Genomic DNA, 27,619 nt, shown 5'->3' with positions numbered 1-27,619 from the left:
ACACAACTTTTTTAAAATAAATTTTTTAATTTTATTATTTTATTTTATTTATTTATTTATTTTGGCTGTGTTAGGTCTTCATTGCTGCGCACGTGCTTTTTCTCTGATTGCGGCGAGTGAGGGCTACTCTTCGTTGGGTGCGCAGGCTTCTCAACATGGTGACTTCTCTTGTTGCAGAGCACGGGCTCTAGGCACATGGGCTTCAGTAGCTGTGGCACGTGGGCTCAGTAGTTGTGGCTCATGGGCTCTAGAGCACAGGCTCAGTAGTTGTGGCGCACAGGCTTAGTTGCTCCACAGCACGTGGGATCTTCCCAGACCAGGGCTTGAACCTGTGTCCCCTGCATTGGCAGGCGGATTCTTAACCACTGCACCACCAGGGAAGCCCAACAAACACAACTTTTAATGGGGAAAATTTAGAAACACTCCTTTTTTACATGGGGAACACTGATGGCCTCCTATTACTATTTCTGTTTAATGTTGTACAGGCTCTCCCAGCCAATGTGAGAAGATAAAATCCATTAAAAGCATAAGAATTTTTTATTCAAATATAGTTGACATACTGCTGTACAATATTATGTTAGTTTCAGGTGTCCTACATAGTGATTTGACATTTGCATACATTATGAAATGATCACCATGATAAGTCTAGTACCCGTCTGTCCCCAAATAAAGTTATTATAATGTTATTGACCATATTTCTTTTATTGTATATTACATTCCCTTGGCTTACTTGTTTTATAACTGGAGATCTTAATTCCCATCACCTATATCATCCTCCCTCCCCTGGCAACAGCTGGTTTATTTTGTATCTGTGAGTCTGTTTTTCATTTTGTTTGTTTGATTGTTTTGTTTTTAAGATTCCACATATAAGTAAGACCATATGGTATTTATCTTTCTCTGTCTGACTTATTTCACTTAGCGTAATACCCTCTAGATCCATCCATGTTGTTGCAAATGGCAATATTTCATTATTTTTAATGGCTGGGTAATATTCCATTGTATGTATATATAGACTACATCGTCTTTATCCATTCATCTATCAATGGACACTTAGTTGCTTCCATATCTCGGCTATTATAAATGACACTTCAGTGAACATTGGTGTGCATATACCTTTTCGAATTAGTGTTTTTGTTTTCCTCAGGTAAATACCCAGAAGTGAAATTTCTGGATTATATGGTAGTTCTACTTTTAATTTTTTGAGGAACCTCCATACTGTTTTCCATAGTGGTTGCATCAGTTTATAATCCCACCAACAGTGCACAGGGTTCCCTTTCCTCTACATCCTCTCCAACATTTGTTATTTGTTGTCTTCTTTGATGATAGCCATTCTGACAGGTGTGAGGTGGTAGCTCATTGTAGTTTTGATTTGCATTTCCCTAATGATTAGTGATGTTGTGCATCTTTTCATGTGTCTGTTGGCTATCTGTGTGTCTTCTGTGGAAAAAATGTCTATTCAGGTCCTCTGCCCATTTTTTTTAATTTGGTTGTTCTTTTTCTTTAATGTTTGTTGGAATTCTTTGTCTATTTTGGATATTAACCCCTTGTTGGATTATCATTTGCAGATGTCTTCTCCCATTCAGTGGACTGTCTTTTCATTTTGTTGATAGTTTCCTTTGCTGTGCTAAAGTTTGATGTGGTCCCATTTATTTTTGCTTTTGTTTCCCTTGCCTGAGGAGACAGATCCAAAAATATATGCTAAGACCAATGTCAAGGAGCATACTGCCTCTGTTTTCTTTTAGAAGTTTTATGGTTTCAGGTCTTACATTTAAGTCTTTAATCAATTTTGAGTTTATTTTTGTATATGGTGTGAGAAAGTAGTCCAGTTTGATTCTTTTGCATATAGCTGTCCAGTTTTCCCAACATCATTTAATGAAGAGGCTATTTTTCCCCATTGTATATTCTTGCCTCCTTTGTCGTAGATTAATTGACTGTATAAGCATGGGTCACCAGGGCTGTATGCTCTAGGAGTGCCCCCTCTGTGGGTTGTGTGGGCCCTCCTGTTGTAGCTGACTACTCTGGGCATGCTGGTAGGCGGGGCAGCCCCTGGGGGGGTGTTGAGTGGGGCCGTGTCTTGTGCCATCCTGCTGGTGGGTGGGGCTGCATCACTACAGGACTGGCTGCTTGGTGTCGGGTGTGTCTCAGGACCTGTGCTGGCCAGCTGGTGGGTGGGTAAGCCCCTGGAGCTAATAGGCTAGAGGGAGGACTCCAAATTAGCATTTGTCAACACCAGTGTCCTCCTGGTAGAAGGAGTTCCCCAAAATGGCTGCCACCAGCATCTGTGTCCCCAAGAGAGTCCCAGTTCCCTCCTGCCTTTTTAGGAGGTTCTTCAAAATTAGCAAGTGGGTTTGACCCGGGCTCCTTTAAAACTACTACCTATCTCTGTGCTGGAACTCAGAGTATGTGACATTTTGCATGTGACCTTAAGAGTGGAATCTCTGTTTCCTGTAGTCCTCTGGCTCTCCTGTACATAAGCCCTGCTGCTTTTCAAAGCCAGATGTTCTGGGGGCTCATCTTCCCAGCGCAGGACCCCCAGGCTGGGAAGCCCAGTGTGGGGGGCTCAGATGCCTTGTTCTTGGGGAGGACCTCTGTGGTTATGATTATCCTTCCTATTAGTGGGTCACCGACCTGAGGGGGGTGCTTCCTGACTATATCACATCTCTGCCCCTCCTACCTGACTTGTTGTGGCTTCTTCTTTATGTCTTTAGCTGTGGGAAATCTTCTCTGCTAGTCTTCAGGTCATTCTGTTAGGTAGTTTCTCTGTAAGTTGTACTTTTGCTGTGTCCACGAGAGGAGGTAAGTTCAGGGTCTTCCTACTCCACCATCTTGGCCACCCACCAAAGGCATAAGAATTTTAAAGAAAAACACAAAACTGTCATTATTCACAAGTTAGATCTTCTACAAAGAAAATCCTAAATAACACAAAGTATTAAAAATAATAAGAAACCACAATGTGGTATCGCCTCGCACTGGTCAGAATGGCTATCATCAAAAAGTCTACAGATAATAAATGCTGGAGAGGGTGTGGAGAAAAGGGAACCTTCCTGCACTGTCGGTGGGAATGTAAATTGGTGCAGCCATTATAGAGAACAGTTCGGAGGTTCCTTAAAAATCTAAAAATAGTTAACCATATGATCCTGTAATCCCACTCCTGGGCATATATCCAGAAAAGACAAAAACTCTAATTCAAAAAGATACATGCACCCCAGTGTTCATATCACCACTATTTACAATAGCCAAGACATGGAAACAAGTACCCATCAACAGACGATTGGCTTAGATGAGATATTTACATATATATCAATACAATGGAATATTACTCAGCCATAAAAAAGAATGAAATATTGCCTTTTGCAGCAACATGGATGGACCTAGAGAATATTATACTTAGTGAAGTAAGACAGAGAAAGACAAATATTATATGATACCACTTATATGTAGAATCTAAAAAATAATACAAATGAATCTATTTACAAAACAGAGACAGATTTACAAACATAGAAAGCAAACTATGGTTACTAAAGTGGAAGGGAGCGGGGGAAGGATAAATTAGGAAAAAGGGATTAACAGATACAAACTACTATACATAAAGTAGATAAGCAACAAGGATTTACTGTATAGCACAAGGAACTGTATTCAGTATTTTATAATAACCTATAATGGAAAATCTGAAATATATATATAAATATATATTTAGAAATATATTTAGAAATTAATATATGTATATATACTTTATATATATATATATATATATATATATATATATATATAAAGCTGAACCACTTTGCTGTATACCTGAAACTAGCACAATATTGTAACTCAACTATACTTCAATAAAATTGAAAAATATAGGGAATTTCCTGGCAGTCCAGTGGTTAGGACTATGCACTCTCACTGCCGAGGGCCTAGATTCAATCCCTGGTCGGGGAACTAAGTAAGATCCCACAAGCTGCATGGTGCAGCCAAAAAAAAAAAAAGAGAGAGAGAGAGAAAAATAAGATACTGGCAAAGCTAGCTGTAACAGCAGTATACCAAAGTCAGTTGATTTTGTACACTCCAGTAACAAAGAGTTAGAAATTATAATTTTAGAAACATAATTTACCTTGTCAAAAATAACTATAAATTATCTAGAAATAAATCTAACAGAAGATATGTAAGACCTATTTGGAGAATATTTTAATACTTTTTGAAAGACACTAAAGAGTCCCTAAATAAATGGAGAAATATCCCATGTTCCCAGGCAGGAGGTTAGTCTCAGTTTCATAAGTATGTCAAGTCCCCCCAAATTGAGCTATAAATTTAGTGCTATTCCATCGGATTTTTTTCTGGAACTGACAAACTGATTCTAAAATTTATATGGAAGCACATAATTATCAAGAATAGTTAAGACACCTCTGAAGAAAAAGAATAAGGGGCTGAAGAGGGAATGAGGACTTATCCTACAAATATCAAGAATTATTATAAAGCATAACCATGTAGTATTGGTATAGATACAGACAAACTGACCAGCAAGTCATAATACAAAGTCAAGAAACAGCCCTAGACATATAACATTTTGATATACAACAGATGTGCTGTGCAGATCATCAAGGAAGGAAGAGCCATTCAGTAAACAGTATTGAGACAATTGATTATATATGAGAAAAAAATGACATTACATCCCTAAATCATACCGTATAAAAATAAATTTCAGGTATATCAAATACTTAAATGTGAAAGGCAAAACTTTTAGAAGAACTTATAGAAAGTATCTGTTTGACTTTGGGATAAGGAAGGATTTTTTGGATAGGACACAGAAATGGTAGCCATAAAAGAAAGATTAATAAACCTAACTACATTAAAATTAAGAACTTTTGTTCATCAAAAGACAGCCCCCCAAAATGAAAAAAACAATCCCCAAAATGGGTGAAGATATTTGCAATGGTATAATCAACAAGGGATTAGTATTCAACATATATAGAAAGAAGTAATACAAATAAATAAGAGAAAGACAATCTAGTAGAAGAATGGGCAAAAATATGAACAGGTATTTCACAGAAGAGGATGCATGAATGAACCATAGGTAAATGAAATGTTGTTGAACATAATTAGTAATAAGGGAAGTGCAAAATAAAACCACAGCAAATTGTCATTTTCTGTCATTAGACAGACAAAAACTAAGAAATTTAGGGATTTCCCTGGTGGTCCAGTGGTTAAGACTCTGCACTTCCACTGTAGGGGACACAGGTTTGATCCCTGGTCAGGAAACTAAGATTCCGCATGCCGCGTGGTGAGGCCAAAAAAAAAATTTTTAACAGTACCAAAATTTGGAGAGGCTGTGGCTCAGTGGGAATTCTTGCACATCACTGCTGGAACTGTTAATAGTTTAAATAAATATTTAATATTCAGTAAATATTAGTAAATATTTATTAATATTAATAAATAAATAATAAATACTACTTTAGGATAGTTTGAAATTATCCTATAGGGTGGAACATCTGAATATTTTACAATCCAGTGTTTCCCTCCTGGATATAATACCTTAGAAAGCTTTTGCCTGTGTGTACAAGGAGATATGTAGAAAAAAGCTCATAGTGACCATGTTTGTAAAAACAAAAGCTGGAAATAATCCAGATGTCCAGCAATACAATAAAGAGTAAATAAAATTGTAGTATATCAACACTCTGGAACATTATTCAGCAGTAGAAATGAGAAAAAAATTGCTACATGCAGCTGCATGGATGAATTTTAGGACCATAAAGTTAAGTGAAAAAAGTAGCCCTAGAATACTGCATTATGGTAAAATTCCATTCATTTAAAGTTCAAAAACAAAGAAATTCAAACAGTATACTATTTGGGCAAGAACACATAAGTGATAAAAAAAAAACCTCTTTTTTAAATTAAGTATCTGATGAAACACAAAATTTAAGGTATGGTTAACCTTTAGTTGGGGAGATAAGTGGATGTGATAATGTCAGAATAGGTAGAAGAAAGCTATTGATAATGATCTAGTTGTTAGGTTTAGTGGTGGGCTCAAAAGTGTTCAATCTATTTTTTGCTGTGTGATTTATATGCATATATTATTTTATATGTATATCATACTAAAGTAATATATTTGTTTTTCAGAAATCTGCCTGAACCTTCGAGATCCTCCAACTAATATAATTATCATTCCAGAAAAGCAGGTGAAACCAGAATGGAGATTGCCAAAATTAAACCACCATTTTATCACAAGGTAAAATAGCTTCTTGTAAAATATCTCAAATATTAATTTTCAATGTTAGTTACTGAAACAATGTATTGTAATTTGCTCAGAATCTACCCAAAATTATGCTGTAGCAGTTAGATAGATGTGCATTTTCACAGTCATATTTGCAGAATGCTTTTTCACTGTTTAAAAATACAATATCTATTTAATAATTTTGCTTTTTTTAGATCTGAACTGGATGATATGCCAGAAAAGAGTATCTGTGATGTTATTGGCGTTTTAGTTTTTGTAGGAAGAGTCCAGCGGTCAAAAAAGAAGGGTAAGCTTTTGATATTGAAAGTCATAAAAAGTATTTCAGTGAATAATTCTGTGTTCATATGTGCATAATCAGTTACCTTCATTTATTCTAACATTCTATCCATGTAGAAAGCCGTGAAGATTTTTGGTCATATCGCTGGATTCACATTGCTGATGGGACTGTTTTCTACATCTCAGCCAGAAGTCTTTGAAAATATTTACCCAAGTACTCAGTTTCAATATTTTTATCATTTTATTTTTGGAAGTGGGGGCATTAACTTAAAAAAATGATAGAGTATACTGACTTACTTACAGAATGCCATGATATTGAGTTAGCAAATTCAAGCAGTCTGATAGCATGTTTAAGTTTTCTCTATATTAATATTATAATTGGTATTAACAGATATTAACCACCTTCTGGTTTTCTATTCAGAATTAATTTGGGATTTATACTAGTTTTTCAGAAAACATGTGCTCTTATCAATTCCCATTTTTAGCATTTTAGACATAAAAACTTAAAATTCAGTGAAACTAAAACATAGATAGTCCATTTCCTTTGTATCCATTTGGAAATTGACTTAGTAGACCCCATTAAACACAGTGAAGGCTTTACTAATGTAGAATTAAGTAGTAGAGGATTAGGATACTGTGTAATTAAATAATGACATTGGTAAGTATGATGTCATTTGAGTATGGAATTAATATTAGGTTGGTGCTGTTATACCAGCTGGTCAATATTTTACTTAATTTGGTGTTGATTTTTTCCACTACTTTTATTTATTTGAAGACATTTTAAGTATGTCCTATTATGTGTTTTATATAACAAGTTAGTCTTCAGATCTACTATGATAAGGATAAAAGTATATCTAATACTTTTTAACAACTTCAGTGAATTTTTTCTTATTTGAATTTGTAACATAAAGCTATTTTAGGTATTGGTGTGCTATTTTCCTATTTTCCAAATGATTATGTGAATAAAATACTGATTGTTAAGTGCTTGTCAACATTGGGGAAATTCCCAATCTTGACTACATGTATTTTTTTTTAATGAGCAACAAGATAGAAATTGTAGAATATCAGGAGACCTAGAGACCATATACAGGGCTGTTCTGCTACCCCTTTATTCTCTGTTGTAAAACAGTATTACACACCATTCGGATATTACCTCATTACAATCCACCCTGTGCTTGTGAGATTAAATTTTTTAAATATATATGAGTAGAACTGAACATCACCCCAAGTGTTATTGGAGGAGAGGGCAGAAAGAGAGTTTTGGCCAAAACCAAGGCATGGGCTTCCAAGGTAAGTGGGGCCATGACCTTTCATATAACCTCTCTCAGGTCACAGATGATTGGTAATGATGATCTCTGATAACAATTTAGATGGGCTTTAGGGCCAGGTCCCTCTCTCTTTGTAGCCACTTTAAACAACAAACTGACACAGGTTTTGGATAACGATTTTTCACAGAAATGTTGCCATCCATGCACGTTCTATTTCTTGTGAAATTGTGAAATATATCTTTTAAGAAAGGTTTGTATGGACCTTGGTGAGACCTTGTACTTTCTAAAGGAAAAGTTAAGCGTTAGATCCTTTATTTAAAGGAAAAGGTTAAGTGTTAGATCTTTGTTGCTCCAAGTGTGGTCAAAGGACTGGCAGCACTAGTATCACCCAGGAGCTCATTAGCGGTGGAAAATCTCAGGCCCTACACTAAAACTACTTTAATCTAAATTTGCATTTTAACAATTGTTCTAGGTGATTCCTCAGTTCATTAAACTTTGAGAAACACTCTGTTAGATCCTGTTCTTGGTATTCCCATTTGAAATGCAGAAATAATTTTGTAAGTGTTTTCATTTTCTACAGTGGCACATTTCACGTGTACACAGTTGAAAGTTGTCAGAAATGACACTCAAGTACCTAAACTGCTTTACCTTACTACTACAAATGAGAGTCACATGTTTATTACTGGTGAGCAATTTCTTTGTATATACTTTATTGGAAATGTAATGTATTTTCTCTTCATTAAATTAACTTTTCTGTTATAAGATTCAACCACAAGATAGCTTTATTTTGAACTCCTTTCTCACTTTAAGAATGGTTTAAGAAAGAATATTTAGCCTATGAAATCTATTGCTTCCAGATTATTTACAGTTAGAGCAATGATTTTGTGACTTACTGAAGAATTTTGTTTATGTCCTTTGGATAACTTTAATTCCTGCTTGACATAAGAAGTTAGATAACCATAAATTGCTTCATAGATTGAAGACTGTTGGGCCCTGTATCACAATATGGATTCAATTAACAACAGTTTTTAAATATTAAATAAAACAAAAATGTGCATTAAATTTTGGTCCCCAGATCTCGCATTTTACTTATATAGCAAGAAAAGTCTCACTACTTATCTACAAGTGTACTATTTTTCTCTATTCCCTCGGATAAGGGGGGCAAAATAATAAAGATAAAAGTTTTCAGATGATGATGGAATGATGTATTTACTAGAATGCTACCATGTTGGTAATTAGGAAATTTGTCAAAAGAAGAGTCCTAGGAAGGATGTAACACACATCTTTGTCCATACCTCATTTTATAAATATGAATACTCTCAGATCTAATATATACTAATAATATCAGATATGAATGACACTTTTAAGTATGTTTCAAAAACATGAACTTAAATGCTGAGCTATATTCATAGGCAATTTAGTTAATACATGATGTCATACCTTCAGGTTAAAACATAATCAATTTTCTAAGAAGATGCTAAACAGTTGGATAGTTAGCAAAAGCCACACTATTAGTTTTCTTTTTCTTCTGGCTTTTCAGTGTCCTGTAGACAGTTACAGTTTAATCCACGTAAACTAATATGTCTGATTTCCTTCTTGACTTAGGATTTGTTAACTGATAATTTTCATATGCATATTCAATATAATTATCTGCTACATAGTGAATAAGTTAACTTCTTTTCTTGGTGCTATAAGAATGATTTTATATTAAACTGTTTTTATACCCAAAAATGTCCAGGTGGTTTATTACAGTGAGTTGTCTTTTTTTTTTTATTCCTCATATTTTTGCACTTTACCCTTCCTGCAAGAAGGTCATAGAGGCCAGCCGTATACCAACGATACCAAGGTAAAAAACTTTATTCAGTGGGTTAAAACAAAGACCGATTCTGGGGAATTGAAGAACACTGTTATTGGTGGATATTACCCCTATCCAACAGTGCCGGAAACATTTTCGAAGTATAATATTTCTGTTAAAGGTACTGATGTAATTGCTAGTCCCTTATATGTTTATATGTGGTATGTATGGTATATGCCATATCAGTTAGTCATCTTTATTCTTTAATGGGAGTGAGCCAAAGTGTAGCAACACTCACTGGTAATAATTTGATCTTTATCAAGATCTAAAAACATATGTCATGACCCATAAAGGTTAATATTTTGATTTTATTAGACTGCAAGAAAAGAAGGAGTTTAGATAGACTATGACTAAATGGAGGTAATATCTTGACTTAAAGTCATTGAGATCAAATCTGAGTTGGTAGATCCCAACTCCTATAACACTACTTAGATTAAAGATATCAGAGGAGACACTGGACAATTTGGTACCAAGGTACTGACAACTGTATTAGGCCACCCTTGTGGAGTGATATATAGACATCCCTTGGTGTCTGCAGGGCATTGGTTCAAGGAGCCCCCATGGATAGCAAAACCTGCAGATGCTCGAGTCCCTTATATAAAATGGCTCAGTACAATGAATACAGTAGGCCCTTTATATCTGCAGGTTTGCAAAACCTGTGGATATGGAGGGCCAACTGTGTATTGGATATAACACAATTGAGCTCTACCTTTAAATAAAAATGATACCAAAATCAGTGAGATTCAGAATAAGTATTGAGAGGCCTAACATTATTTTAGTAGAATTAAGATATGACAGTTGAAAACTTTAACATAAGTATATTATTTTTTAAAAGCTATGGGATAATGAATGGTTTTGGAAAAAAGAGAAACTTTGAAATACTGACCTATCATCTTCTAAATATTGACACCCTCCTGTACTTCATAATGCCAGCAATCATCATCTAAATATTGACACCCTCCTGTACTTCATAATGCCAGCAATATGTAATATATGCTGTAAATAGCATATAGAATACAGAAAATATTAAATAAAATGTGTGTTTCTATGCAGTGGCTAGGCAACACTTTATAGTTTGAAGTATGATATATAAATTACGTTCAATATGTAAAATTTCGGTTTCAAATTAAGACACCAGACTAGAAGGCTGTATCACAATTTAACTGACAAATGTGCTTTGCCAATTTTGCCAAAATTACATAAGGGGTTGCCAAATATAAACACAAAATCTCACATATTTAAGTTATGTAGCAAGTTTATAATTTTCATGTGAAATTACATTGCAAATCTAATTGTTATTTTTGTCATTTCAGTTCTTTAAAACTTACAGTTTCCTTGGAATTACTCTTTTGCAGTTGAGTCGTTCTTCACAGCTATAAGTGAAGTGAGGAAGGAGATTGAAGACTTGCAGTATAGGGAACAAAAGCGCATTGCAATACAGGGGATAATTACTGTTATAAAGTATGTCCCCTATAGCGGTGCAACTGCAAGTGCCTCAGCATCTGAAACACTACGGGTATGGTGCCAGAGGATTAATAGTATATCTCTGAAAGCACTGTGTTTATAATCACAACTGGTATCTTATAAATTTCATTCAGAACTCACATGTATTAACTCTTAATGATGTAAACCTAAAAGGAAAAAAATGATTTTTAGTTTGTTTCCTTTTTATGTCATTTATTTTGGAGCAGTCTGGGCTGCCCTCAAAACTTGGTATCTTGTTTTTGTTTTCTGTGTAATATGAGCTTATCATGATTGTCTTTATTTAAATTTCCAGGTGGTATGTATGATTATGTTTTATTTTCCTTCCTTTTGTCTAGGCCAAAGGTATAGGCACACTCCCACCAGAAGTTTTTAGCTCTATTGTCAGTCTTGGCAGTTCTACCCAGGTTCTATAAGAGGTAGCAATGACTCTTGTAGGATAAATGCTACAGAAAAGGCCACTTCTAGAATCTAGGCAAAATCAAGACAAATAAGTTAATTTTTTCCATGAGCTTATCTTTTAAAAAGTTATTTCTAAGATTACTGTTCTTATGGAAATAAGCATCTAATCCAACTTTACAGTTATACTAATATAAGAAGGACTTTTATCTTATTAAAATATTTTAATAGCAGATAGATTAAGATAAATCAACTTTATAAAAGCATTGTTACGATTGCAAAGTTTTGTCACAACTCTTAAGTTATGAAAAATGGGTAAACTAAAATTATAGAGTCTTTTAAGAGAGAAATAATTTTTGTGAATCAGTTTTAAACGTTTTCTTCAAATTTTTGGTTTTAGAATGCTAACCGACCCTCAACATCCCAAGCAGCTAGAAGAGAAAGTCAAAGTCAAGAAAGAGATGGAAAACCTCAAGATGATGGTCCTGTGAGTTCTCAGTGTTGTCATACTACATCTGCAAGTTTGAGCCCTCCCAAGAAAAAAAAGAGCTCTACAAGGGCCATGTGCCAAACCGTAAGTCATTTGTATTAAGTATATACATGGCATATACTTTTTAATTTGTTTCTGACCTGTAAAATGAGCAATTCTACTAGAAGTTGTATTAGTTTTCTAGGGCTGCCAAAGTCCAAGACCAAGATATAGGCAGGGTGGGTTCCCTCTGAGGGCTATGAGGAAGAATCTGTTCCATGCATTTCCCCTAGCTTCTAGTGGTTTAGTGGCAATCTTTAACATTCCTTGGCTTATGGAAGTATCACCCCAATCTCTGCCTTCATCCTCACATGGCATTCTCCCTATGTGTATATGTGTCCAAACTTTTATTTAAGGACACTAGCCATACTGGGTTAGGGACCCACTCTGGAGTACTGGTCTACTTTAGTATGAACTCATCTAAACCAATTACAACCAAATAAAGTGATATTCTTAGGGTCATTGAAGATGTAATTGGTTACATATTGGTAGTCACAGTGATATTTGGTGGGGACATAATTCAATCCATAACAGTCTGCCCTCTAAAAATTCATATCCTTCTCACATGCAAAATACATTTATCCCATCACAACATCCCCAAGAGTCTTAATCTATACCAACATCAACTCTTAAGTCCTAAATATCATGTAAATCATGCATGGACGAGATGCAGGGTAATTGATCCTGGGGCAAAATTCTTTTCCATCTGTGAACCTATGAAACTAGACATGTTTAATTCTGTCCAAAATACAATGGTGGGACAGACATAGGATAGGTATTCCCATTTCAAAAGGGAGAAACTGGAAATAAGGGGGTTATGGGTCACAGAAACCTTGTTGAAACCTAATGAGGCAAATTCCATTTGGCATTAAGGCCCCAGAATTATCCTCCCTGGCAGAATACTGTGTCCTCTGGGCCCACTGGGATGGCAGCCCCACCCCCTTGGCACTGAGTGGTGGTCTTGCACTCTGGAACTGGGAAGGTGGCCCTGGCTTTTAGAATTGAGGAGGTGTCCCTGCCCTCTAGAACTGAGGAAATGGCCTCACCCTCAGGGTCATTTTTCCCTTTTCTTGAAGGATAATACTTGATCACAGCTGGATATCTCTAGCAGCTCATTTCCTGACTGTAGAATCCCAGAAGTCCGACGGAATTGCATTCCTTCATTTCTTCCCACCTATGTTTCTTTCAGGCAAACTAACAGCATGCCTACTGAGATGGTTGACTGGATCCACAAATCACAGTCTCTTGGGCAAATGGTTATCTAGCAATGCCCTTAGTGTTCTTCCCAAAGCAAGCTTTCTTATGTTTTGCAATATGGATAGGCTTAAAATTTTCCAAGTATTGAAATTCTGGTTCTTTTTTTCTTAACAATTCCCTTTTCAACTTTTCTCTCCCCTCTTATATGTTACTATAAGCAGCAAGGAGAAACCAGGCTGTGCCTTCAATACTTTGCTTAGAAATCCAGTTTCCAATAACACATTGCTTATTTCTGTCTGAGACCTCACCAGAAGTACCTTTTACATTCATATATCTAGTTCTGTTCATGACGATGAGTGTATTCTCTAAGACTGCAGAAACTTTCTCTACAGCTCTTTTCTTTCTGAGCCCTCAACAGATTCTCCTTCAAAATCCATATTTCTACCAACATTCTCTTCAAGGCTATCTAGGTTTTTTCTGTTATGCACCTCAAAACTCTTCCAGCCTGCACTTAATACCCAATTCCAAGCCACTTCCACGTTTTTATGTATTTGTTACAGCAGCACACCACTTCCTGGTACCAAAATCTATTAATTTTCTAGGGCTGCTATAACAAAGTACCAGAAACTGTTTGGCTTATACTATAGAAATTTGTTTCGCAGCTTTGTAAGTCCAAAATCAAGATGTCAGCAGGGTGGATTCCTTTTGAGGGCTGTGAGGAAGAATCTGCCCCATGCCTCACCCCTAGCATCTGGTGGTTTGCTAGCCATCTTTGGCTTTCCTTGGCTTGTAGAAACATCACTCCAATGTGTATCTGTGTCCAAATTTCACCTTTCGATAAGGACATCAGTCATGTTGGACTAGGAGCCCACCCTAATCCAACATGACCTCATCTTAACTAATTACATCTTCAGTGACCCTATATCTAAATAAGGTCACATTCCGAGGTACTGGTGGTTAGGACTTCAACATGAATTTTGAGGAGACACAATTCAACACATAACAGAAGCTCTCTTATCTGCCATGCTCATCATGGACTAATTGAATGTGAGTTTAAAATGGGGAATTACAAAAAAATAAACATTTTTTGCCTCTCTTTTTTTTTATTCTACGGATAAGAGAGATCATATAGTATTTGTCTTTCCCAGTCTAACTTATTCCACTTAGCATAATAACCTCAGGATCCATCCATATTGTCACAAATGACAAGATTTCATCTTTTTTATGGCTGAGGAGTATTCCATTGTATATATTACATCTTTATCCATCCATCTGTTGATGGGCACTTAGGTTGTTTCCATATCTTGGCTACTGCAAATAATGCTGCTGAGAACATAGGGGTGCATATATCTTTTCAAATTAGTGTTTTCGTATTCTTTGGATAAATATCCAGAAGTGAGATAGCTGGATCATATGGTAGTTCTGTTAATTTTTTGAGGAATCTCCATACTGTTTTCCATAGTGCCTGCACCAATTTACATTCTGACCAATAATGTAGGGGTGTTCCCTTTTCTCCACATCCTCACCAACACTTATTATTTGTTGTCTTTTTGATAATAGCCATTCTGACAGGTGTGAAGGTGTGAGGTGATATCTCACTGTGGTTTTCATTTGCATTTCCCTGATAATTAGTGATGTTGAACATCTTTTCATGTGCCTGTTGGCCATCTGTATGTTTTCTTTGGAAAAATGTCTATTCAGGTCCTCTGCCCATTTTTTAATCGTATTGTTTGGTTTTTTGAGGCTGAGTTGTATTCGTTTTTAAATATATTTTGGATATTAACCCTTTATGGGATATATGATTTGCAAATATCTTCTCTCATTTGGTAGGTTGTCCTTTCATTTTATTAATGGTTTCCTTTGCTGTACAGAAGCTTTTTAGTTTGATGTAGTCCCATTTGTGTTTATTTTTGGTTTTGTTTCCCTTCCTTGAGGAGACCTACTTAGAAAGATCATGCTAAGACCAATGTCAAAGAACATACTGCCAATGTCGTCTTCTAGGAGTTTTATGGTCTCAGGGCCTACATTCAATTCATTTACCCATTTTCAGTTGATTTTTGTGTATGGTGTGAGATTATGGTCCATTTTCATTTTTTTGCATGTGGCTGTCCAGTTTTCCCAAAACCATTTATTGAAGAGATTCCTTCCCCCACTGTATGTACTTTTGCTCCCTTGTTATAAATTAATTGTTCATTTATGTATGAGTTTATTTCTGATATCTCAATTCTATTTCATTGATTTATGTATCAGTTTTTCTGCAAATACCATGCTGTTTTGATTATTATAGCTGTGTAATATAGTTTGAAATCAGGAAGTATGATACCTCCAGCTTTGTTCTTTTTTCTCGTGATTGCTTTGGTTATTTGCGGTCTGTTTTGGTTCCAAATAAATTTTAGAATTCTTTGTTCTATTTCTGTGAAAAATGCCTTTGGGATTTTGATAGGGATGGCAGTGAATCTGTAAATTGCTTTAGGTGATATGGACATTTAAAATTAGGAAGTGTTCCCTCCTTTTCAATTTTTTGGAAGAGTTTGAGAAGGATAGGTATTAAATCCTCTTTGAATGTTTGGTAGAATTCACCTGTGAAGCTGTCTGGTCCTGGACTTTTGTTTCGGGGGGGAGGTTTTTGATTACTGTTTCAATCACTTTACTAGTGATCAGTCTATTCAGATTTTCTATTTCTTCTTGATTCAGTCTTGGAAGGTTGTATGATTCTAAGAACTTGTCCATTTCTTCTGGGTTGTTCAATTTGTTGGCATATAACTGTTTTGTAATATTCTCTTATAAGCCTTAGTATTTCTGTGGTATCTGTTGTTATTTCTCCTCTTCCATTTTTTAAAAAAAATTATTTTTATTTATTTTGGCTGCCTTGGGTCTTTGTTGCTGTGTGCAAGCTTTCTCTAGTTGCAGTGAGCGGGGGCTACTCTTCGTTGCAGTGCGTGGGCTTCTCGTTGCGGTGGCTTCTCTTGTTGTGGAACATGGGCTCTAGAGCGCAGGCGCAGTAGTTGTGGTGCACAGGCTTAGTTGCTCTGCGGCATGTGGGATCTTCCTGGACCAGGGATCAAACCCATGTCCCCTGCACTGGCAGGCAGATTCTTAACCACTGCGTCACCAGGGAAGTCCCTCCTCTTCCATTTTTGATTTTATTTATCAGAGTCTTCTCTTTTTTTCTCAGTCTGGCTAAAGGTTTCTCAATTTTGTTTATCTTTTCAGAGAACTGGCTCTGTTGGATTGATCTTGTCTATTGTTTTTTGTTTTTAGTCTCTATTTCATTTATTTCTGCTCTGATCTTTATTACTTCCTTCCATCTACTGATGTTGGGCTTCATTTGTTCTTCTTTTTCTACTTCCTCTAGATGTAAGGTTAAATTATTTATTTGGTATTTTTCTTGTTTCTTGAGGTAAGCCTGTATTGCTGTAAACTTCCATCTTAGTACCACTTTTTTTTTTTTTTTTTTGCGGTATGCAGGCCTCTCACTGTTGTGGCCTCTCCTGTTGCAGAGCACAGGCTCCGGACACACAGGCTCAGTGGCCATGGCTCACAGGCCCAGCCACTCCATGGCATGTGGGACCCTCCCAGACCGGGGCACAAACCCACATCCCCTGCATCAGCAGGCGGACTCTCAACCACTGCTCCACCAGGGGAGCCCTTAGTACCACTTTTACTGCATCCCTTAGATTTTGCTTTGTTGAATTTTCATTTGGATTTGTTGTCAGGTATTTTTTGATTTCTCCTTTGACTTTGTCACTGACCCAATAGTTATTCATTAGCATGTTGTTCAGTGTCCACACATTTGCGATTTTTTTAGCTTTCTTCTTGTAGTTGGTTTCTAGTTTCATACTATTTTGATCAGAAAAGATACTTTCAAAGAGATATAATTTCAAATCTTTTAAAATTTATTGAGAGTTGTTTTGGGTTCCAATATATGGTCTGTCCTTGAGAAGGTTTCCCATGCACTTGAGAAAAATGTGTTTTCTGCAGCATTTGGATGGAATGTTCTATACAAATCTATCAAATCCATCTGGTCTGATATTTCAGTTAAGGCTACTGTTTCCTTGTTGACTTTCTGTCTGAATGATCTATCCATTGATGTTAAGTGGGATGTTAAAGTTCTCTACTATTATTGTGTTGTTGTCAATGTCTCCTTTTAAATCTGTTGATAATTGCTTTCTGTATTTTGGTGGTCCTAATGTTAGGTGCATATATATTAATCACTGTTATGTCTTCTTGATGAATTGTCCACTTTATCATTATATACTGTCCATTGTCTATTGTTACCTTTTTTTGGCTTGAAGTCTATTTTGTCTGATGTGAGTGTGGCTATACCTGCTTTCTTTTGGCTGCAATTTGCTTGAAGCATCATCTTCCATTCCTTCACTTTGAGTTTATGTTTGTCCTTAGAGCCAAGATGAGTCTCCTGGAGGCAGCATATAATTGTGTCTTGTTTTTTAATCCATCCAACCACTCTGTCTTTTGCCTCGTGAATTCAATCCATTTACATTTAGGGTGATTATTGATAGATGAGGACTTAGTACTGCCATTTATTCTTTTGTTTTCTGGTTGCTCTATATCTCCATTGTTTCTTTTTCCTTGTATTTCAATCTACCATTTTGGTTTGGTGGTTTTCTATGATGTTTTTCTCAGTTTCCTTTTTTTTTTTTTTTTTTTTTTGCAGTACGCGGGCCTCTCACTGTTGTTGCGGAGCGCGGAGCGCAGGCTCCGGACGTGCAGGATCAGCGGACATGGCTCACGGGCCCAGCCGCTCCGCAGCATGTAGGATCTTCCCGGACTGGGGCACGAACCCATTTCCCCTGCATCGGCCGGTGGACTCTCAACCACTGCGCCACCAGGGAAGCCCCAGTTTCCTATTTTTTTATGTTTTGTGTCTCTGCTTTAGATTTATGTTTTATGTATTAGGCTTGTATACAACACCTCATAGATAAAATAGTTCCTTTTCTGCTGATAGCATCTTATCTTCATTTACCTATATAAGTTACGTCCTTTTCCTCATCCCTGTTCGTGTTTTTGTTTCTCAAATTACCCCTCTTTATGTTGTGAGTTTGTTACCAAATTGAAGTAGCTATAGTTATGTTTTCTTCTTTTTTCGCCTTTAACCTTTATGCTATAATAAATTGTTAAAAAACCTATTCTGGGGACTTCCCTGGTAGTCCAGTGGTTAAGACTCTGCGCTCCCAACACAGGGGGCATGGGTTCAATCCCTGGTCGGGGAGCTAAGATCCCACATGCCGTGAGACATGGCCTAAAAAATTTTTAAAAACAAAAACAAAAACCCTATTCTGATATAGAGTTACAGTTTTCTGATTCTGTCTATTTATTACCTTACTCAAAGTTTTGTGTCCTTTTTTGCCTTTTTGTTTCTGGTAGAAGAGTTCCTTTCAACATTTCTCATAAGGCAGATCTAGTGTTAATGAGTTCCCTCAGCTTTGTTTGGGAAACTCTTTATTTCTCCTTCATATCTGAGTGATAACTTTGCTGGATAGAGTATTCTTGGGTGACAGTTTTTATCTTTCAGTATTTTGAGAATGTCATTCGACTCCCTCCACTGACCTGTGAAGTTTCTGCTAAGAAATCTGCTGATAGCCTAATGTGGGTTCCTTTGTGGGTTACCATCCTTTTCCCCCTGCCTTTAAAATTCTTTCTGTGTCATTGACTTTTGGCAGTTTTAGTATAAGGGGTCTTGGAGAAGGTCTTTTTTGCATTGAGGCAAGTAGGTTTTCTCTTAGCTTCATGGACTTGTATATCCACCTCCTTCCCCAGACTTGGGAAATTCTCAGCTATTATTTCTTTAAATAAACTCTCTCCTCCCTTCTCCCTCTCTTCTCCTTCTGGGATGTCCATTACCCTACTATTGCCCTTCCTAAAAGGGTCAGCTAGCTCTTATAGAATTTACTCATTTAAAAAAATATATTTTAATTATCTTTCCTCTTCTCCTTGTATCATTTCTATATTTCTGTCTTCAAGCTCACTGATTCTCTCTTGCATGTGGTCTGCTCTATTTCCAGTGCTTTGTAATGCATTCTTCAACTCATTTACTGAGTTCTTCAGCTCCAGAATTTCTGATTGGTTCATTTTAGTTTCAGTCTCTTTGGTAAAGTATTCCTTTTGTTCATTAATTTTATTCCTAAACTCATTGAACTTTCTGAGTTTTCTTGTAGCTCATTGAGTTTTATAATAGCCATTTTGAATTTTCTATCAGTTAGATCACAATATTCTGTGATTTTCAGTCTGGTTTCTGGAGAATTGTCATTTTCTTTTTGTGGTACAATGTTACTGTGGTTCTTCATGGTGCTTGATGAGTTGTTCCTCTGCTAGCTCATTTCAAGTGGCAAACACCTTTCTTCTTTAGGTAAAGCTTTTTTTTTTTTCTTGTTTCTAACAATTCAACAGGTTAAGCCCTTCTTTTATCTTCCAGTAGGTGGTGCTATACCACAAGTTTTTGGTTTCTCTTACCTGAGCTGCCTCTAGTTATGTTTGTCAGCACTTTCCACTTTCTACCGCCTCTGTCAGAGGTATCAGCCAGTGCCCTAGTTGTCACTGCTTATGCCTCCAGTGTCGTTGGTGCCATGCTGCTGCTGGTGTGGCTGGTGTCACTGCCTGGCACACCAGGATGGTGGACAATTCTGCCATGTTTAGGACCTCCTGAGTTGCAGGCACTCCCACTGCAGGATGGGGGATAGCTCAGGTGGCACAGGAACCTCTGCTGTGTTCAGTATTGTCAGGTTTGAGGACTCTGCCGCTGTAAGCAGGGGGCGAGGAGAGAGAGTCATGGGCACCTCCACAGTTGGAGAGACAGGGTCCCAGACCCTACTGCCACTGCTGCCCAGTTATCTGTGGCTGTGGGCACCACTGCAGCCAGGAGGCCAGAGTTGTATTCACCCCCTCCCCTGTCACTACTGGGTTTTCTGGGACTGCAGGTTCAGTTGCCATGGCTGGGGGACCAGGACGGCAGGTGCCACCTCCACTCTTCCCCAAGTTCCACCTCCTCTGTGTGTTCTAGTCCACCCACCTTTAGGTGTACAGAAATGTGGAATTCTCCAGTGTCCTGGTGTGTTGGGCAGAGGCACTTTTGTTAAGTCGTGGATGCTTTACTGATAGTAGATAGAAGGAGAGAGACAAAGAGAGCGTCTCCCTTTGCCATGATGCTGATATCACTCTCCATTCACTTTTTTTTGTTAGTTTCTGCTTTATAACAAAGTGAATCAGTTATACATATACATCTGTTCCCATAGCCCTTCCCTCTTGCGTCTCCCCTCCATTCACTTTTAATGGAGTTAATGATACAGGTGGTCCCCGACTTATGATGGTTCAACTTATGATTTTTCAACTTTACAATGATGCGAAAGCAATACACATTCAGTAGAAACCATACTTCAAATTCCGAATTTTGATCTTTTCCCGGGCTAGTGATATGCAGTACTATACTCTCTTGTGACGTGGGGCAGTGACAGTGAGCCACAGCTCCCAGTCAGTCATGCGATCACAAGCGTAAACAACTGATACACTTACAATCATTCTGTACCCAGACAACCGTTCTGTTTTTCACTTTCAATACAGTATTCAATAAATTGCATGAGATATGCAACACTTTATTATAACAGTGGCTTTGTGTTCGGTGATTTTGCCAAACTGTAGACTATTTTTGTAAGTGTTCTGAGCATGTGTAAGGTAGGCGAGGCTAAGCTATGATGTTTGATAGGTTAAGTGAATTAAATTCACTCTCAAGTTACGGTATTTTCAACTTACAGTGGGTTTATTAGGATTTAACCCCATCATAAGTTGAGGAAGATATGTATTTGGGGCTTATATCAATTTTTATACTATTTGCTTAATCAAATAGTTTTAATTATTCAATTTCCCCTCTTTTAATTTGATAGGTATATATTCTTCAGTGGTCACGCTATAAATTACAACCTGAACACTTGACTTATTGAAGTTAAATACAAATTATTTTACCATTTCCTGATAATGCTAGATCCTTAGAACACTTCAATTCCATTTGTCTCCATTTTCATTATTTTTGCCTTGTATTTTAATTCTACATGTATTTTAAATTCTGTAGGACATTATTAGTATTGCTTTTCTTATACGGTTAGCTTTCAGTTACATTTAACCACACTGTTTTTGGTTCTCTTCATTCCTACTTGTATTTTCATACTTCTTTCTGGGATCATTTTCCTTCTGACTGAAGAATTCCTCTCAGCATTTATTTCAGTACAGCTTGCTGATGATATATTCTCTCTTTCTGTTTGCTTAAAAGCATCTTTATTTCACCTTTACTTCTAAAAGGATATTTTCACTAGGTTGCAGATTTGTTTAAATGTCTGATTCTACTGTTTTATTGCTTTCATTGTTTCTATTAAGAATCAGGCTGGTGTCTTCTAATTGCTCCTTCAAGGATATTGCGTCCTTTTTCTCTGAGTGCTTTTAAGATTTTCTCTTTGATTTTCAACTGTTTAAATATGATGTGCCAAGGAGTGGTTTTCTTTGTTTTATACTACTGAGCTTCTTGAATCTGTGTATTGATATCTTTCATCAGTTTTGGAAAACCATCTGCCATTATCTCTTCAAATATATTTTCTTCCTCATTATTTCCTCTCTTTCCATGATTCCTATTTCACATATGTTAGCACTTCTAACTGTGACCAACAAGTTTCTTACACTACATTCTTTTTTATTCATATACATATTTCATTTTTGTCTTTGATTCCATGTTTCAGTTTGGACTTGTCACTCCGTTTACTTTTTCACTATGTACAATCTGCTATTAAACCTATCAGTTAGGTTCATTGAGCTCTTATTGGGTTTCCAACCCAATTAGCTATACTGTGATTCATTTCTAATACTAACTACCCAAACTTAACATCAGACTCTTAAGGGCTTAGTCCTCCACGAGACTGACCTTACTTCAGATGCTAGCCACAATTCAGCTGGTCCCCAGGCCACCCTCACTTCCAACCGAGTGGCTACAAATTCAGGAGTTCCCATGTCCCCCTCAGAGTCAATAGCTTACTAGAATGATGCAAAGAACTCAGAAAAACACTATACCTACAATCACAGTTTTATTGTAAAGAATACAGATCAGGAATAGCCAAATGGAGACACATAGAGAAAGGTCTGAGAGGGAACGTGGAGCTTCTATGCCCTCTCCTTGTGGAATCTGGGCATGTTACTCTATTGGCACATCATTGTATTTTAAATCCTGGCTTGCTGACTCCAATATCTGTATTACCTGTTGGTCGGCTTCCATTTGTACAATTTATGATAGTAACAAATATGACCATTTAAGAGGTTGTATTAAAGAACATTTTAATCCAAATGGTAGATAGTAAACCATGGTGCTCTATGTTAGATAGTAAAAATGTAGTCAAAATACATCAACTCATTCAAAAGTTAGCACTGAGAAATAAAGTATAACAATGAGACATTAAAACTTACTCTTTGCATTCTGTTGGTAATATTTACTCCATAAAGATAGAAAATGAACCATACCAGGTTTATCTGAATCCTTAAAAATCGTTATCAGTGTCTCCTTCTAAGAAAAGCAGAGTTATTATAGGAAAGACTACAATAATATTAACTATAATACTGTTATATAGATGAGGGCATGGCATACTATACAATCTATATGACTTTTATCTAAGGTCAATAAGTTGGTGAAAAGGGAAAAGTTAGAGTGCAGCTTATTGCCTCTGACAGTTTTTATAATATTCGGCCACTATCCATCATATGTAATGTTATTGTCTCTTCTTTTAACCGTTGTTTCCCTTTCTTTCCTCAGGTATCCTTTTATTTCTTATATTTTCATTTTTCATCTCTTTTTTTTTTCAGTTTCCTCAGTTGATACCCGTAGACATTGTATACCTCCACTTCTGTTATGAAGCCCCTCACCTTTAAGACACTTAAGGCATACAAATGAATGATTGTATATTCCAGTAAAAATTCCCTAAGCCACTTTAAAAAAATTCTATACAATATAATGATGCTGTTAGAGTTTGGAAAATTATTTCTTCTAATTTATTTCAGATAAAAAAATCACTTTATAACACCATGTATTTAAAAGTATATACATACTGTTTAATGATCTCAAAATACATGTAATTTAACTATTTTTATTTATTTAAATATCTCTCAGAGTTGATGTTTTCAGTTTACTAATCTCTAGAAATACCATTTTTCAATACTCAGAAAAAAAGTTTAAATTACAACTGTAAAATGTGTTTTTATTTGCTGGAGTTTTATATTGAAATGGATGCAGTCTTCATGAAAGCTAGTTCTTTGTATTCATTAATAACTCATTAGTAAAATAAAGAATACTATTATAAGAGACAAATCTATTGATAAAATAAGTTGAGCAATATTATGTGGCATTCTACAACATGACACTTCTGTTTTGCTTTATGCTTTTAGTTTTGGGAATACAACAAAGGAAAATGCTCATCATAGAAGTATACTGAAAGTTTGTAAGAAGGAAGTCTTTATTATAAGTGCAAGCTTCTCTCCTCAGCTTCAAAATAAGATGCTTCCCTTTTCACTTTTTTTTTTTCAGTTCAATAAACAGTTATTGAGTGGATATTCTGTGGAGATACAAAAAAAAAAGTATATATTTTTGTAGAGTTTATGGTAGAAACTGGTAGAAGAGACAGATTGAAAAACCAGTAATTTTAATACAGTGTGATGAATGCTATGATAAAGTTTATTCATGGTGCTATGACAGCATATACAAGGATCAGTGAGCCTTGACTAGAGATCAAGGTTGGCTTCTTTATTTATTTTTTTTATTTTTTTTTGCGGTACGTGGGCCTCTCACTGTTGTGGCCTCTCCCGTTATGGAGCACAGGCTCCGGACGCGCAGGCCCAGTGGCCATGGCTCACGGGCCCAGCCGCTCCGCGGCATGTGGGATCCTCCCGGACCAGGGCACAAACCCGTGTCCCCCGCATCGGCAGGCGGGCTCCCAACCACTGCGCCACCAGGGAAGCCCAAGGTTGGCTTCTTACAGGAAATAATGCCTGAGCTAAATGTTGAAAGAGGAAGAAGAGTTAACTAGGCAAAGGAAAAGGAGCATAGGTTTTTTCCTGGCTGAAAGAAAAACACGAAGGTTTGAACCAGCATGAGGCTTATAGAAAACTCTGAAATGAAGTTGGAGAGTTAGGCCAAATAGTTTTCCAGAATATTTGAACAAAGCAAAGATGAAAATAGGCCATTGGACAAATTTTTAAATTCCTATCATAGGGAATGAAATATATATCCATCTTTAGTTGACATTTAATAAAGTTGAATACTTTCTTTTGTGTAATACTCCTTAAGAGAACATTTAAATCTGTTGCAGTATTTGAATTATGTTAGTATGGATATTTGTTCATAGTTTGAATGTGTTTTCCTTAAATTCCTAATGCATTACGTTAAGAAACTAAACCTATAAATTTTCTAAATGTATTGAATTAGAATAAACTCTGAATGGAACCAATTAGTTTTTTTGCCATTCAAGTCTCTTTTTATAACTATTGTTAACTGTTTGTTATCTTTTTTTAAATCTTTTGTAGAATTCCTGTGCCTCAGCCAGAAACTTCTGCACAAACAAAAGGAGATAAACCAGGCATGCGAAGCACCTTCCAGCGTATGTTGCTTTGACGATGATGATGAGGATGATTTATAAAGTCTTTATGGAACACTGTTATATACAGATTGCTGTTTGATTTGATTCTGCATTTTTGGGTCATGCCTGCCACTAGCATAATATAAGTACTTGTATTAAACTATATGTAGCTAGTTATTTTTGTTTCTATTTTTATTTATATTAGCTTAAGTCCTTGTCAAAAGTACTGGTCCCAAATTTAGAACAATTTGGTATCATCACCAAAGTGCAAGTAAATATAAATAAACTTGTTTATATTAAGCACTTATTAAGTTGTTTATTTGGTAGCACATCTCTTCAAATGTACTATTTTGAATTAACAGAAGAATATTAAAGTAGGAAGTTTAATTTTTATTTGACAATAAATATAGGTAAAGCTTAAAAGATAGTTGTAGTTCCTTTCTTTGATGTTAGGTTGACTGGTTTGAATATTTGGGTTCATTTCTGAAGTGATTTCATGACACAATTTAGTTTTGGTAGGGTATCCTTAGAGTGGGTTTGTTTAGATCAGATGTTATAAGGGCTCATCTCTCTAGACTTTTTAGCACTTTAGATCCTTCTTGCTTTTTGAGTTACTCTTATTTGGGGATTGACTTCTAGTCAGTCTGACAGATTAAGAACCCACAAAGGGATCTGGACTATACCCCCCCAAAAAATAAAAGATAGAAAATAAGGGGAAGATCATTATAATATAAATATATAACCAAGCTGAAAGCAAGAGTGAAAAATCGCTAAGTGGCAGAAACAAAAGAATTTAAATTTAGTGGTGAGTAGGAACTAAAACTAAAACTGCTCTTGGGTATTTCAGAACTAGATAGCGGGCTAAATGATCATAGGCTGAGGTGTAATAACGACATGGAAAAGAGAGTCCAGACCACAGGCCTCTTACATGTGAAGTAGAACTAATATAAAGTTGGAAGGTTATTAAGGTCCAGAAAAATTATTCCCATCAGCATGGGGAAGTATCAAGGAGCTTCCTGTATTCCCTGGACAATGGGTAGGAAAAATTGAATTGACTTAGTACCCACTGAATTGAATTAGAACCCTTATTAAACATAAAATTCTATTCCACTGGTCTATATGTATGTCCCTATGTCAGTGTCACAATGTTTTGATTACTGTAGCTTTGTATCAAGATTTGAAATTGGGGTGTATGAGTCCTCCAACGTTGTTCTTCTTGTTCAAGATTGCTTTAGCATTTGGGACTCCTTGTAATTCCATATGAATTTAAGGATCCATTTTACCATTTTTGCAAAATAGGCTTTTGAGATTTTGATAGGGATTGCATTGAGTCTGCAGATTGTTTTGGATAGTATTGACATCTTAATAATATTAACTCTTCTAGTCCATGAACATGGGATTTCATTCTGTTCAATTTTAGACATTCTTTAATTTATTTCAACAATGTTTTGTAGTGTTCAGTACACAAGTCATTCACCTCCTTGCTTAAAGTTATTCCTAGGTATTTTATTCTTTTAGTTGCTATTATATTTGGCATAGGTTTCTTAATTTCCTTTTGAATCTCTTGTTATCAGTCTGTGGAGATTTTTTTTTTCTTTTTCAGTGAGTTTAGGTAATTTCTTTGCTTTTAGGAATTTGTTTCATCTAGGTTTTCTAATTTGTTGGTGTATGATTGTTCATAGTATTCTATTATAATCATTTTTATTTCTGTAATAAATCACATTTTCATTTCTGCATTTAGTTTTTGTGTCTTCTCTCCTTGGGGAGAAGGTCAGTTGAGGTAAAGATTATCAATTTTTTTGGTCTTTACATAGGACAAGCTTTTGGTTTCTTAGATTTTATTATTTTTTCTCTTCTCTATTTCATTTATATTTACTCTAAGCATAATTACTTCTTTTTCTTAACTTTGGGTTTAGTTTTCTCTTTTTCTAGTTCCTCAAAGTTTAATGTTATGTTATTGAATGAGATCTTTCTTTTTTTTAACATCTTTATTGGAGTATAATTGCTTTACAATGGTGTGTTAGCTTCTGCTTTATAACAAAGTGAATCAGTTATACATATACATATGTCCCCATATCTCTTCCCTCTTGCGTCTCCCTCCCTCCCACCCTCCCTATCCCACCCCTCTAGGTGGTCACAAAGCACCAAGCTGATCTCCCTGTGCTATGTGGCTGCTTCCCACTAGCTATCTATTTTACGTTTGGTAGTGTATATATATCCATGCCTCTCTCTCACTTTGTCCCATTACCCTTCCCCCTCCCCATATCCTCAAGTCCATTCTCTAGTAGGTCTGTGTCTTTATTCCCGTCTTGCCCCTAGGTCCTTCATGACCATTTTTTTAAGATTCCATATATATGTGTTAGCATACGGTATTTATTTTTCTCTTTCTGACTTACTTCACTGTGTATGACAGTCTCTAGGTCCAGCCACCTCACTACAAATAACTCAATTTCGTTTCTTTTTATGGCTGAGTAATATTCCATTGTATATATGGGCCACATCTTCTTTATCCATTCATCTGTTGATGGACACTTAGGTTGCTTCCATGTCCTGGCTGTTGTAAATAGAGCTGCAATGAACATTTTGGTACATGACTCTTTTTGAATTATGGTTTTCTCAGGGTCTATGCCCAGCAGTGGGATTGCTGGGTCGTATGGTAGTTCTACTTTTAGTTTTTTAAGGAACCTCCATACTGTTCTCCATAGTTCTTTTTTTTAATATCAGTATTTCTGCTGTAAATTTCCCTCAGATCACCACTTTTCACTGCATCTTATAAGT

The 27,619-nt window shown here is 36.2% G+C and overlaps 1 protein-coding gene across 1 annotated transcript in view; it reads left to right on the top strand.

Moving 5' to 3' along the window:
• RADX (RPA1 related single stranded DNA binding protein, X-linked) overlaps positions 1–27,619 on the top strand; it is a 62,855-nt gene that overhangs the window by 15,659 nt on the left and 19,577 nt on the right. Inside the window, 10 exon segments of the mRNA XM_060087604.1 lie at positions 6,106–6,214; positions 6,415–6,506; positions 6,614–6,665; positions 6,667–6,710; positions 8,345–8,449; positions 9,576–9,740; positions 10,975–11,135; positions 11,901–12,029; positions 12,031–12,074; positions 24,789–24,862. Coding sequence (XP_059943587.1) covers positions 6,106–6,214; positions 6,415–6,506; positions 6,614–6,665; positions 6,667–6,710; positions 8,345–8,449; positions 9,576–9,740; positions 10,975–11,135; positions 11,901–12,029; positions 12,031–12,074; positions 24,789–24,862 — 975 coding nt within the window.

This window comes from Mesoplodon densirostris, chromosome X, assembly GCF_025265405.1.
Source record: "Mesoplodon densirostris isolate mMesDen1 chromosome X, mMesDen1 primary haplotype, whole genome shotgun sequence".
Taxonomy (NCBI): Eukaryota; Metazoa; Chordata; class Mammalia; order Artiodactyla; family Ziphiidae; genus Mesoplodon; species Mesoplodon densirostris.
This window is presented reverse-complemented; position numbering and strand designations above follow the sequence as displayed.